Source organism: Heteronotia binoei, chromosome 21, assembly GCF_032191835.1.
Source record: "Heteronotia binoei isolate CCM8104 ecotype False Entrance Well chromosome 21, APGP_CSIRO_Hbin_v1, whole genome shotgun sequence".
Taxonomy (NCBI): Eukaryota; Metazoa; Chordata; class Lepidosauria; order Squamata; family Gekkonidae; genus Heteronotia; species Heteronotia binoei.
This window is the reverse complement of record NC_083243.1, coordinates 163,172,093-163,185,486: the sequence shown is the minus strand read 5'-3', so window position 1 is coordinate 163,185,486 and position 13,394 is coordinate 163,172,093. Positions and strand designations below refer to the sequence as shown.

Here is a 13,394-nt window from a genome sequence, read left to right as displayed (position 1 = left end):
CCAAGACTCCTTTCAGATTTTGCCTTCCTTTCTTTTTGAAGGGCTTAGGCTGCAAGCAATTTGTTATGTATAAGGTTTTAGTATGGGATTCCTGCCTGGCTCATTGGAGCCATGAGAGCAGAGCTTGGGGACTTGGGAACAATGGGCAATAGGATCCAAATACCTGCTGCCCTACACCAATCACAGGCCTCCTGCCTATTTGAATGACCCGATAACGTGCTTGCGTGGGAACCAGTAGTTGTATATAGGTTTGGCCCGTAGGCCCATTGCCCAGTCTTGTTTGGACAGCCCTGTACCATGCTGCCTATAATAAAGAGCTTGTTATCACTACCACCTCGCCTCTTCAATGCCTAAGAACCCACTATATTATACCATTCATTCCACCTTGAGGATTTTTCCTGTCCTGCTCTGCTCTAGGGCATATGGGATGTCCTAAAGGATCCAAGCCCCAAATCTGATATGTTTTTGAGACAACATTCTCAAATTCAGCTATACATTGTTTCATTGATTATCCCTTTCAGCTCATCTTGAGGACAGTTATTCAGCCTCTAATATTCACTTAGAGAATTTTCAAAAGGGTGGTAAAATTTTGCTCAAACTTCATCTCCACCTCGAACCATGCCATGTTTTGTGACCAGCTCAGTAATGGCTTTGCATAGACAAGCCATCCCTGCTTGTGTCATGAGATGTCTGATGCGAAGCTGCCACAGTTTTATTTCATGATTGTGATTGTTCCAAAGTTAAAGCCATGGTTTCTAGAACAAGAACACTGACAAGCTACTGTGTAATAAAAGGTGAATTAACTGGCTGGATAGCCTCCAACATCTGTATGTGTCTATTCATGAATAAAGCTGTATACCAAGGATCCAATGGTACATTTCACACCAGATTTTCTTTTCGTGATCAAGTCACAGCTGACTTATGGTTTGTCATTGCCTGCCCCCACATCATGACCCTGGTATTCTTTGGAGGTCTCCTATCCAAATACTAGCCATAGTCAACCCTGCTTAGCTTCCAAGTTGGGTTAGCCTGGACTGGGTTAGATGAGATTGGGTTAGCCTGGACTGTCCAGGTCAAGGATATTAGTCATATTTAATTCCACTGCAGCTGTTCTCAAAATCACTTGTAGTAACATCAGTTGATTGGTATGTCCTTAGAGTAAAATTGTCTTTTCTTATTACAGTGATTTGTCTCACCAAATCAGCTACATTCGCTGGCATCACAATTTCCAAAAGGGGCATATATAATCTTCCCTGAGGAGTACTATAATCTGCTTTATGTGTTGCAGTTGGAGCATGTCTTTAGATTCTCCTTTGGGTTCCAGGTCTGCCTCCTAGCATCTGAATTAAGATACCTTTTGTGATGGGAAGGATTTCTGCAGTGGTTTCATCTACATCTTTCACATGCCATTCCAATGAAAGACAGACAGTACCTTTATTGGCATGGTAAAAAAAAAATAGAATAACGTTTAAGACTGATAGATAATGCTAAGATCATATACAAAGGTTAAATACATGTGATTAAATTTAAAAACATAAATTTTATAACAGCATAATTGGATTTAATTTTCAGAATATCCTCTAAAAATTTTGCAACTTCTCTAGTGATTTTCACTACCAAATAATTCAATAGGAACCGACAATTAATTACCTTGTTTCTTAGATCAATTTCATGGCATAAATATTAAAACAAATTCCTACATAGGTTTTCATAGAGCTAACAATCAAAAATTATATTCTGGATTGATTCAGGAAGGTTCACTCCGCAGGGACAAAGTCTCTCCTAAAAAGGAACATGTTGGTATCTCCCATGGAGAACATTAGAAGGAAATGCATTCATTCTAGCCAGCATAAAAGCCCTACATTGAGAACGAATCTCAAGGTCATATAGATAATGGGACATCTCTCTAGACTGAATGTTGAGACCTAACGAAGCAGGAGAGCTGGACAGGACAAAATTTGTGGTATTCTAGATCTAAATGTATCTGTTTGATAAGTCTAAAATCAGGGGGGGTTTTGCAGCAGGAACTCCTTTGCATATTAGACTACACCCCCCTAATGTTGCCAATCCTCCAAGACCTTACAGTAGGCATTCTCACAGCCCTGTAAGTTCTTGGAAGATTGGCTACATCAGAGGGGTGTAGCCTAATATGCAAAGGAGTTTCTGCTACCAAAAAAGTACTGTCTAAAACATGTAATTCATCTGACAAAAATAAATCATTTACTGCAATCCCTGTCTGTTTGAATTTAGACACAATTCCATTTGACCATGCTGCATTATAGGGATTGCTCTTTAAATAAGTAAGTAGGCTATGAGGTTCAGCTCTTAAATAATTTTTGAGATGGAATTTGAAAGTTATAATCCATGCCTTCATTTCAATCAAAGATTGACTCATTTCTGAACAAAGTGTGAAATATGAGACACACTTAGGCACCCCCAAAATTTGTCTAAAGAATAATGCTTTAATTGGTGGGTCAAAGTTCACTCTGTTTGCATTGGTGAAGGTAAATTCTCCAACTCAGTATTTGCTATCTTCACTTCAGTCACCCAAATTTCTTCCTACAACGTCAAAAAGATAAATCTGTCCCTCTGTGAGGGCAGTTGGCAACATTACTTTCCAACTGTTGTATGTACAAAGATTTCCCTATCCAAAAATCTCCATGAGAAGGAGAATTAAGAGATTTTAGAAAGTTGACCTATGAGTTCTAACAAATATGAAAATAGGGCAAAGACTCACGCAGGAGGCTGACTGCCCAATTTGTTCTGGATTACTCTGGTCAGGCCTGATTTAAGCATGTGTACTTGAGAAACCCTAAACATAAGAGAACATAAGAGAAGCCATGTTGGATCAGGCCAATGGCCCATCCAGTCCATCTAGTTAGCTTTCCTAACTAGTTAGCAGTCCATCTAGTTAGCTGTGAGAGCCAGTTTGGTGTAGTGGTTAAGTGTGTGGACTCTTATCTGGGAGAACCAGATTTGATTCCCCACTCTCCAGTGTAATATCTCCCTTGGCTCACTAGGGACTAGTTCTCACTCCATTGAGCAGAGACAAAGCTGACTCAAAGCATCAACACTTGATTTGCAAGGACACAACTCCAGGAAGCTTCAGCTGGCCATAGGAACACTGGGAAGTTAAACTGAGTTCCTCTCCATTGAAACACATAGACAAAGTTGCAAGGAAAACGTAGGGTGAGGTCAGACGTTCAGAAAATCCCGCTACGGGCATGAGTAGAGTCCGGAAGCATGTCGGATTTTAAGCGGTTGTCCAAACGTCAGCATCTGCGAATAGTAGTAAGCTCGTTCGAGTCCCGCGTTGAGACGACTGGGACGCAGACTAATTTGATACTGCTTTAAATCCGGAACAAAATTCTTCTGACGGTTCCTGAGCGGAATTTCTTTGTTTGAACGCTCCATCATTGGGGACTTGTCGGAAGTGCACCCTCCCAAAGCCCCCTGCAAGTGATATCACTGCGCCAGTGAATGAGCAAGCGAATGTTGGCTCGATAAATTGTCCTGCCCCTATGTCCAGAAACAAAACTCACTTTTGAAACTAGATGTGAACTGATTTGAATTCCTGGGGTTTTTTTCTGCACACGTAGTGCTCGTGCTGGAAAAGTAGTGCCAATGGACTAGCAAAACTGTTAGTGATCTGACCGATTTAAAAGTGACGTGCTACAGATAGCAGGCATCACTGCACCTGCACTAATGCAGATTGACAACTCATGAACGAGGTCTGGTAGAGCGCTCTGATCGACCAGCGACGGGTCCCACATGGGATAGAACGGGAGCCTGGCTGTTGTCTGATCAGAAAATTGGTTGTGCGGATTATAATAGAGGTGCATTGCAGATGGATCTAATGGTGAGTGTGACCGCACCCGTAGAGTGGATTTTCCATTCACATCTGCTCTGCCCAGAAGCCTAAATGAAAATCCATTCCACATTTTCTTTGCAGCTTTTCTTTCTGCTTTAGCCTCTACAAAGAGAAGGCAAAAGGCAGCCCCGGAGCGTCAAAGGGTGAAGATGGGGGGTGGGGTGGAGAAAAGAGAGCCCATGGACCTGATTGAAGCCCCGGGCAGGCTGGTTAGCTCTTGGGCTGTACTTTTGACTCCGCTGCCTTAGAGGTTAGAACAGCTTTGTTTCTGGTGTGCAGAAACATCCTCCATGAAGTGGCTCAGCTGCATTAGAGAAGTGGCTCAGCTGTATTAGAGGAAGGTGCTTGGACCTGGGACAGAACTGCTGGTGAGTGTTGATTTGTTTTTCTAAAACTGCTGGGGAGCATTACCTAGGATTGTGATGGGAAGGAATTGTGTGAGTGTTTGGTGCCTGCTGGACATGGGTTTCTGAGTGCTTTTGTATAGCTGTTGCTGAGAGAGGAGAGCTTGTTTGCCTTGGGGTGGTTGTTGGCCCCACCCTCTACTGTTGCTCTGGTTGTTGAGTAAGAGGTGGATGGGGGGTTGAGCCTTTAACTTGCAAGGCTCATCCTTGCCAGAAGTGCAAGCCTTTGGCATGAGCTGAAGGGCAAGAGCCAAAGGGCTCTTGGCCTGTGGTTCTTAGCCTGGGGGTTCTGTAGAAGGGTGGGTAGTTCCTCACGAGTAGTCTCAAGGGGCAATTGGTAGTGGAATTTACAGGGAAGTCACGATAAAGAGAATTTTGAAATGGATTACAGCAGCATAGTTGGTGAGGGAGCTGAGGCAGTGACATGTAAAGACTGTGGAATGTTTGTACTACCTGAGAGTAGCAGCAATTATACTTGCAGCAAGTGTAAGTTAGTAGCCCTGCTGGAGGAGGAGATACGGGGACTGGAGGCACGATTGTCCACACTGCAGTGTATAAAAAAGGTGAGAATTTTCTTGACAGAACACATGAAGCGCTCTTGAAAGGACAACAGGAGGAAGAAGAAGTGGTATCTCAGCAATTGGAAGAGAACCCAACAGGGGGATGGTTCATGGAAAAAAATGTAACCCGAAGGAGCAGGAAAATCAGGAGATGTTCTGATCCGCTGCTGCTCAGCAATAGGTTCCAGGATTTCCCCACAGTAACTGATTCTGAACCATTGGAACAAGGGCTACTTCCCCAGCCTCCATGAAGCTTGAGGAAAGTTTCTCAGAATCCTGTGGATAAGAAGTCTGGAACTTCTGCTCCCCAATATAGGAAGGGGGTGGTGGTAATTGGAGACTTCTTGTTCATTGGAGTGGAGACCAAAGTGTGACTCGTCCTTCCGAGACGTCTGCTGTCTGCTGGTTGCATGCATCCAGGATGTGACAGAAAGGATTGGAAGACTTATCAAGCCCACAGATTATTATCTTTTCTTGCTGATCCACATGGGAACAAATGATACTGCCTGTCACAGCCCTGAACATATTAGAAAAGCCTATGTGGCTCTGGAACAGAAGGTGAAGGAGCTGGGAGCACAGGTTGTGTTCTCGTCAGTTCTTCCTATCGAAGGTCATGGCTTAGGATGAGAAAGAAGAATACTTCAAATAAATGACTGGCTACATTGATGGTGTCATCAGGAAAGATTTGGATTTCTGGACCATGGCTTACGCTTTCGAGATAGTGCTCTTCTATTGGGAGATGGTTTGCACCTTATGACCATAGGAAAAAAGGTGTTTGGGAGTGGGCCGGACTGGGTCCCAGCCACCATTTTCAAGGTTACCGGCCCTGTGTCATATCAGGTTGCAACTGAAGGTGCAAGGATACTAAGAAGACACGTTGATCAGCTGAGGCAGCGCTGGCCAGCTTGTGTGCCAAGCAGGGATGTGAGAGCAAGGCCAGAGGTGTCCCTGCCATTGCCACCATCACCCAAGAACTCTATGAGTGGTGAGGGCTCGGGGGCCATTGCCAGGCTGGAGGTCGTGGCCAAACTTCCCACATCACCGCTAGAAGACTCTCCACCTGCTGCAGATGTTCTAGGGTGGCCCACAGAGCTAGTGGGGGAATCCACAGCTGCTGCACCGCCACTGAGCTAGCCTAAGGGACTCATAGAGGGTGTGAACTCAGCCCCAATACCTGGAGGATTAGGGGTGCAGTTCCATTACATTTTTTTATTACGGTTTTCTGATGAACAGTGTGTGTGTACTGATCTAAGGGGGGAGCGGTGTTGTGTCTTGAGCTTGAGGCGCAACACAATAGACTGAGAGGATGCAAAGATCTGCATCCCAATTGGTTGCATAATTCTAACTGGCTAATCGAGAGGCAGTATCAGGGAATCCTAGGATCTGCCAATGAGTATGCATATTCTAACAAAAGATCCAAATAGGGTGCAATCATGGGGTGTTTTCTGCTGCATGGGGGCTGGGTTTTCCCTACCCCCAACTGGATATATTGCTGCATGTTCTGAGTAGGATGTAGTCACTTAATAAAGATGCTGAATCATTATGCTTGTTGAACTCACTACTTAACAGGTGCCATCTGCATATTGGTGACAATAAATACCAAAGCCCCAAACAATCTCATTCAGTAGCATTAAATAGATATTGAAGAGCTTGGATGACAGAATAGAAACTTCTGGCACTCCACAGGAGGAAAAAATATAATCCATTTGATTCTGCTCCTCTGCTGGAGATTCTCTGTGGCTGACCAGAAAAAAAAATCAGCTGAAGGATAAGAATGGAGTAGTCAACTGTGCCAAAGGTCACAGATAGATCCATTAGTATCAGCAGAGATTATTGTCCTCCTTCCAACTTATCTTGCTTGAAAGGGGTCAAGGGCATTTGAGTCTTTTAAGAACCCTTGGAACTGCTCTACCACAATATACTGTATCACCTTCCCCAGAGGTTGTTTTGTAGAAAAATAGGTGGTGGAGATCATCCAGGGATTGTTATGCAGCTGCACCTACTATTCAGTGGACAAGGTGGGAAGGAGGTGGAACTCTCAGAAAGATTCAGGAGCTGTGCTCCTGTGAGCTCCCACTGAATCCAAGGCCTGACCTTCCCTATAAAAGTTAAATTGAAGATTCAGAAAGTAGTACACCTCTATCAACAGGCCCACTTCCAGTCTCACTGTGGATGGAATTCTGGCAGTTAAGTAACTAGTAAGCATCTCCAATAATTCTATCCAGTTGATTAAACTGGCATGTTACAAATCCTTCCCTGATCACTCATAGCAATAGGCCTACTGCATACAGACCTTACCTCAGTCTATGGCATTCACATATCTCCAAAAAAGGATTTGGGGAACTATGGGAAAATGATAAAATGGATGTAGGATATATTTATGATTATTTTCTCTGTTAAAAATGTTCATTTTGACATTTGTAGTTCAGCAACAGTCTATATAAACAAATGGCTATCACATAAGAAAAGATGCCTTTCTCGAGTATTCCATATGATTTCCAGTATGCCACATCTTCTGCTGGCAGCTAAATTAGAACACTGGCCAAGAAAGATCTCTAATTGTGATGAACAAATTGACTACAGTCTCATCAATAGTAGGTATGGACCTGCCTGCATTAGCCATAGCAGAATGAAATATTGTGAGTAATTGTTACTATGGTAATATTCTAGGTACAGGGTACTGCAGCAATATCAAAGCTATTTGTTGTACGAACAATTGAGCCAATGATGAGGAAGGAAGCCGGAAAATTAGCAAGTGTTTGCCAGATTCATACAGGAGCTCGGAGGCAGGGTAAGAGAGACTGTGGAAACTTCTGCCATAGAATTCTGAAAAATGCCAATTTCTAATGAACAGCATTGAAGAAAAATGTTAGAATTATGCCACAGGAAAATTACATTGTTGTCTACCTTTATGAACTTCCCTCTTCTTCACTTGTCAGCTATGCTACAAGCCTTAACTGTGACCAGAGGTTTTTTTTTCCTGGAAAAAGAGGTGCCAGAGCTCTCAAGAAGGAAATGAAGGAGTGACATTATCATGGGTGCTCCTCATGAACATTTAAACATTTTTTTTTGAGAATTTTGTTTCCATGAAGAGGCTCTGGAACTCCATTCCACTGCATTCCCCAGGAAAAAAGTCCTGACTGTGACAATTATCAACATTAGGTTTTTAGGATGCAGATGTCATGCCAAATCCTTTTTGGGACCTGAATACAATTCCATATGACCTTGGTTCCCCCCCCCCCCTCCACAGTTTGCACAGGGTACTTTCCCCCCCTCCTGCAGCTGACATATTTAATTCTCAAGCAGATTTGTCTGCATCATTGAGAGGCTTCTAAGGTACATAATCAGAGTGTGCTCAAAGTATTTTTTTTTTTAAGAGAGGTGTCTGGTGGTAAGAAGTGTTAGGGTCAGAAAAGACCTTGGGTGACAATGCAAAACTAGATAGGATAAAAAAAATAAGGAAATCACTTTCATGTATCTTAAACATTTTCTGCAGCAGATGTATATATAAAAAAGTTGATTTAGTTCTTATAACATTTTAAAATCAGTATCAGAGTTATTAGAAAACCAATCTGGTAGCTGTTTCAATTCATTTCAGTGGGAAACATATCTTTGGTTATACTTCTCACTCCATCTCAAATTACTGGCAGTAGGATAAAGTGTCCCTTTGTTTAGGCAATTAAAATTCTCACTTGCATAGTAGCCACAGGCAGCTGTGAATTGGTACACAAGTTTTCTGTTCTTTTCAGGTGTCCTTGAATGAGGATGGGAGGGCCTGTTTATTTTACAAGAAAGATACCCACAGGCAATGGAAACTACCCCCACCCCACTGCTTACTTAATGGCATTCAATTTCTTTCAGCATTGTTCTTTCAGCCCAGCCCAGATCATTTCCTGTCATCTGGAAAATATGGTTCAACCAGTGGAGACTAGACCAAGGTTTGGGGTGGAGTGGGGGATAGTGTAATTGAGTTTACATCATCCATGTACTCTAGTTTTCTTCATGACTAGTTCCAGTTTTAAGAACATAAGAAGAACCCTGCTAGATCAGACCAGTGGTTCATCTAGCCCAGGTTCCTGTCTCACATAGTGGCCAACCAGTTATGCTGGAGTACCAACAACAGGGCATAGAGACTAAGACCTTTTCTTGATGTTGCTTCCTGACACTGTCATTCAGAGGTTTACTGCCTCTGAATGTGGAGGTTCCCTTTATTAGCCATGGCTAATAGCCAGTGATACCCTTATCCTCTGCAAATCTAATTCCCTTTAAAAGCTGTGGTGATGCCTGTAGCCATCACCACATCCTCTGGCAGTGAATTCCACATTTTAATCATTTGTATAAAGAATTATTTCCTTTGTCTTTCCTGAATCTACTGTCCATCAGCATAATTGGATGCCCTCAAGTTCTAGTACTTTGGAAGAGGGAGGAAAAAGTTCTCTCTGTCCACTCCCTCTACACTGTGAATAATTTTATAAACCTCTATCATGTCCCTCCTTAGTTGTCTCTTTTCTTAACTGAAATGTCCCAGACCGTTCAGCCTTTCCTCCTAGGAAAGGTGTTTTAATTATTTAATCATTTTGGTTGCCTTCTTCTGTACTTTATCTGTAATTTTTTACACATGCATGTGTGGACTGGCGTTGATTGGGTCTTCCTATAGTTGCAGTTTTCTAAAATACAGTAAAATATAGAAGGATCTCAAGTTCTGAACTAGTGGCTTTCCCTTACTCTTCTTTATTTGGGTGGTTTTGCCTCTACCCTATCCCCATCTGCAAAGTCTTTGCATCTTTTCCTGCAAAGCATAGTCTTTGCATCTTTTCCTGCTATATGTAGGCTTCTTTTCAGGAGCGGGGAGGAGCAGGCTAACACAAAATAAGCCTCTGCCTCTAGTTCCACCCCCATCCCACCATTTTATATGTATACAAAGAGCTCTCATCCCTTTTAATAGATAGTGGGTGCAGGCTACAGAATAAAATCACACACAAAAAGGGTATTGGTTTATGTAGAATCAGAAAGCCAATGATCGATAAAAAGTAGAAAGACCAAATAGAAGCCTCCTGCTTGGCAAGAACTCTTATGGTTGGATGACAGCTCTGTCAACCACATATCTGCTGGGTCATGCTCCTTACTAGCCTGAGAAAATGAAACCAGACAGCAAGGTATCAGGTAGCTATCAAAGTGGAAGGTTTCCAACTGCTGTCAGCAATCAGAGACTATTCTTTGGATTTTAAGCATGAGCATGGTAAGGTTCAGATCTTACTTAATAATCTTCTGTCAGCATACCAAGCTTCCAGTAGAGATGTGCATGAATCACATTTTTACTGTACAGTTTGTGGTTTGTGGCTGAATCACAAATCAAACCACAAACCCATAGAACTTGGAGGTTGGTTCGTGAACTAATCCAGTTCATATTGGTTTGTGAACCATTTAAACCTGTGATTTCTGCTCCCTGCAGCATTTTGTGAAGAGTAGAAAGCAAGGGTTTCCAAACAGCTGAGTGGCGGGGACCACTGCTCAGCTGTTTGGTTTAAATGGTTCATAGCCATTTAAATCCTGCTTTCTGCTACTCCTGAAATGCCATGAGGAGCAGAAAGCAAGGGTTTCCAAACAGCTCAGTGGTGGTCCTCATTTAAACCAAACTGCTGAGCAGTGGGGAGCTCCCTGCTGCTCAGCTGTTTTTTGTGGAAATCAGAAAGCAGGGGTGAAACCCTGCTTTCTGCTCTCCATGAACCACCATGTACTGCACAAAAATTCATAGAAGTTGGTGGTGGTGCTTCAGTTTGCAAACATTGTTTCATGAACCATGAAGTGGCCAAAATTCACTATGAACTTTAATTCACCAGCTGATTCATGCCCATCCCTAATCTCCAGTCCTTTGTTTTAATAAAGGTCTTTGAAACCAGTTGCCATGAAGCCACTGAATATGTAGGCTGCAATGTGCTGTCAAGTGCACATGTGCAGGTGTATGCAACGGCTGGACTTCCAAAATATTGTAGTAGCAAAATGAATATATTAGTTTTAGGGATACACTGAACATTTTGAAACACAAAATTATTCTCAGTGGAACAGACTTCCTTGGGAGGTGGTGGGCTCTCCTTCCTTGGAGGTTTTTAAACAGAGGCTAGATTGCCATTTGACAGCGATGAAGATCCTGTGAATTTGGGGTAGGTCCCTTCCAACTCTATGATTCTGCATTCTGGAATGAAAAAGGCAGAGTTGCAGTACTGCATACATATTTTTGGTAGGCAGTGAAAAAACAAAAATGTTAGATACCATGCCTATTCTACAGTTTATAAAGTAGCATTGATAACATTTCAACAGCATTCAACAGTAATTAATAAATGTTAACTTTTTCAGGCATGGCACAAACATAATTAACAGTGCACTCCTTCACCTCCACCATTCTCCAGTTCAGTCATTATGCAGTGCACTTCCCAGAAATGGTAGCCAGTTTGCTGTAATGTCTGAATACACACACCTTATACAATTGAGGTTTGCTTCTTTCCTATTAACTGGGATTTTTAACCAAAGTTTAATCCTGGGTAAGAATCCTGATTACTGAGGAAGAAACAAAACTCAGTTAAGGTGCATGCATTGAGATGTTATGGGAAAATGGAGTTTGTTGAAGACTTTTACTTCAGTCTGGGTTTGCTGTGTGAGGCAAGTAAGGGGATAGCTTGTGGGCCTGGTAATTAACCCTGTCTCATCATAGCCAGACTTCAGCTGGTTGACATCTCATCTGAACTGAGCCTTTGAAATATACCTAGTCTATTGAATAGGATGTATGGGGGAAAGTTGTAATGTTGTGCTGTTCCTTGTGTTCTGGAGAAATAAAAATTCTTTGCATTTACAGGAATTGAAGGCAGCTATCAGAGTACACATAGCACTGATATAGTAAGTTTAAATGCATAAAATTTAAAGTTTAATGTAGTTTTGATCTCTTCAATTTTAATTAAAATGTTAAGACTTTAATGTTAAGACTTTAAATTTCAAGACTTTAAATTTCATTTTAAGTCTTTGATACATTTTAATTAAGATGTTAACAATATGAGAAGCTGTATACAAGGCAATTAGTTTTATTGAGTCCTGTTGCTTTCATGAAGAACATCATATTATCTTGTGGGATATCCTTGCATGGCCAAAGGACAACCTTAATTTTGGAAAATAGGGTAGGATAGTGCTGGCCGAAGAAGTAGCTTGCTTAATTATTCTGTACACTGAGAGGTGATCTATTTTTTATTTATTTATTTTTTATTTATCTAAGATTTATATCCCGCCCTTCCCACTAGGTGGCTCAGGGCGGCTTACAACATCTAGTCTCCCCTTCAATCTTTACATCTTTTTGCACATATACACTGGAGTTTCAGTTTACATTGTCAGTATCCCTACCCAGTTCTGTACATACATTTTTTGCATGCAGGCAATGGCAAACCATCTTGGAACATCTCTTGCCTTGAAAACCCTACAGGGTTGCTGCAAGTCAGCTGTGACTTGACAAGAAAAAATATACTTTCTTGAGACATCGGTGAATGGAACTGTTTGAAGAATGGTCTAAAAAAGCCACAACTAGATTCCAAAATACAGTAACAATCCATTTAAGCAATACCTTCTAATTTATTATCATTTTATTAAACATAAACATGCTTTAAATAAATAAAATAAAGAAAAAGGGGGTAGTAGATGAAGATGGTAGAACAAAACAGGGCTCCTATTGCATAGCCTGTTGGAGGGAAGAGGCAATGTAATCCATTCACTCTGCCCTTCTAGCCATAGTAAAAGATCTGGTAGAATTCTCCATTCCATTTTCAGCATTAACAAAAGAGAAGGGATTATTTTACCCACTTCCCCTTTCTTGCTGCAGCTCCCTCAACCCTTCTAACTATTTTGTCCATATTAGTCCCACAAGTCTAGGAATAAACTTTCTGAGTGTCAAAAGGGGGGGTGCTGGTAAATATTCCACCTCCCATTGCTATTTTTATAGGATACAAGCCAATAATTCTATGCAATACTACATTGGAAGGCAAACATTATTGAAATAGGAAATTGCTGCATCAGTTGATTGGCTGGAAGAAATCCCAGTTGTGGTATAATTGTGTGGATTTTTGTAGGACTGCAATCCTATGCATAGTCACATCAGTTTTGTTAGATGGCAGTGACTGAACAATTGCAGTGTTAAAATACAAGGTCAGATGGAATCTGGGTGCTATCTTCATCTTCTTCAAGTAGCTCTTCATGTCATACCATGTCTCCTGGCCAGAAAAAGTGTGAGCATTTGGTGTTAATGCCAGGGCTTTTTTTGGTAGAAAAACTCATTTGCATATCAGCCACACACCCCTGGTCACCATTGTTATACATAGGACTTTTTTTGTAGAAAAAGCCTAGCAGGAATTCATTTACATATTAGGCCACACCCCGACACTAAGCCAGCCGGAACTGCATTCCTGTGTGTTCCTGCTCAAATAAGGCCCTGATTAATGCTACCTCTTCACTCCCCCCTCCTCACTCCCAAGGATAAGAGAAGCCTCGGATGGGTGAGAGTAAGGTGTTTTGCCTGGCTTCAGG

At 41.8% G+C, this 13,394-nt stretch overlaps 1 protein-coding gene across 1 annotated transcript in view; it reads left to right on the top strand.

Moving 5' to 3' along the window:
- The window catches only part of LOC132589673 (sodium/hydrogen exchanger 10-like), a 265,043-nt gene extending 254,739 nt beyond the window's left edge, over nt 1–10,304 (top strand). The window contains exons 24-25 of the mRNA XM_060262406.1: nt 7,506–7,626; nt 10,288–10,304. Coding sequence (XP_060118389.1) covers nt 7,506–7,626; nt 10,288–10,304 — 138 coding nt within the window. The remainder of the gene's footprint in view (nt 1–7,505; nt 7,627–10,287) is intronic.
- Nucleotides 10,305–13,394: the final 3,090 nt, after the last annotated feature.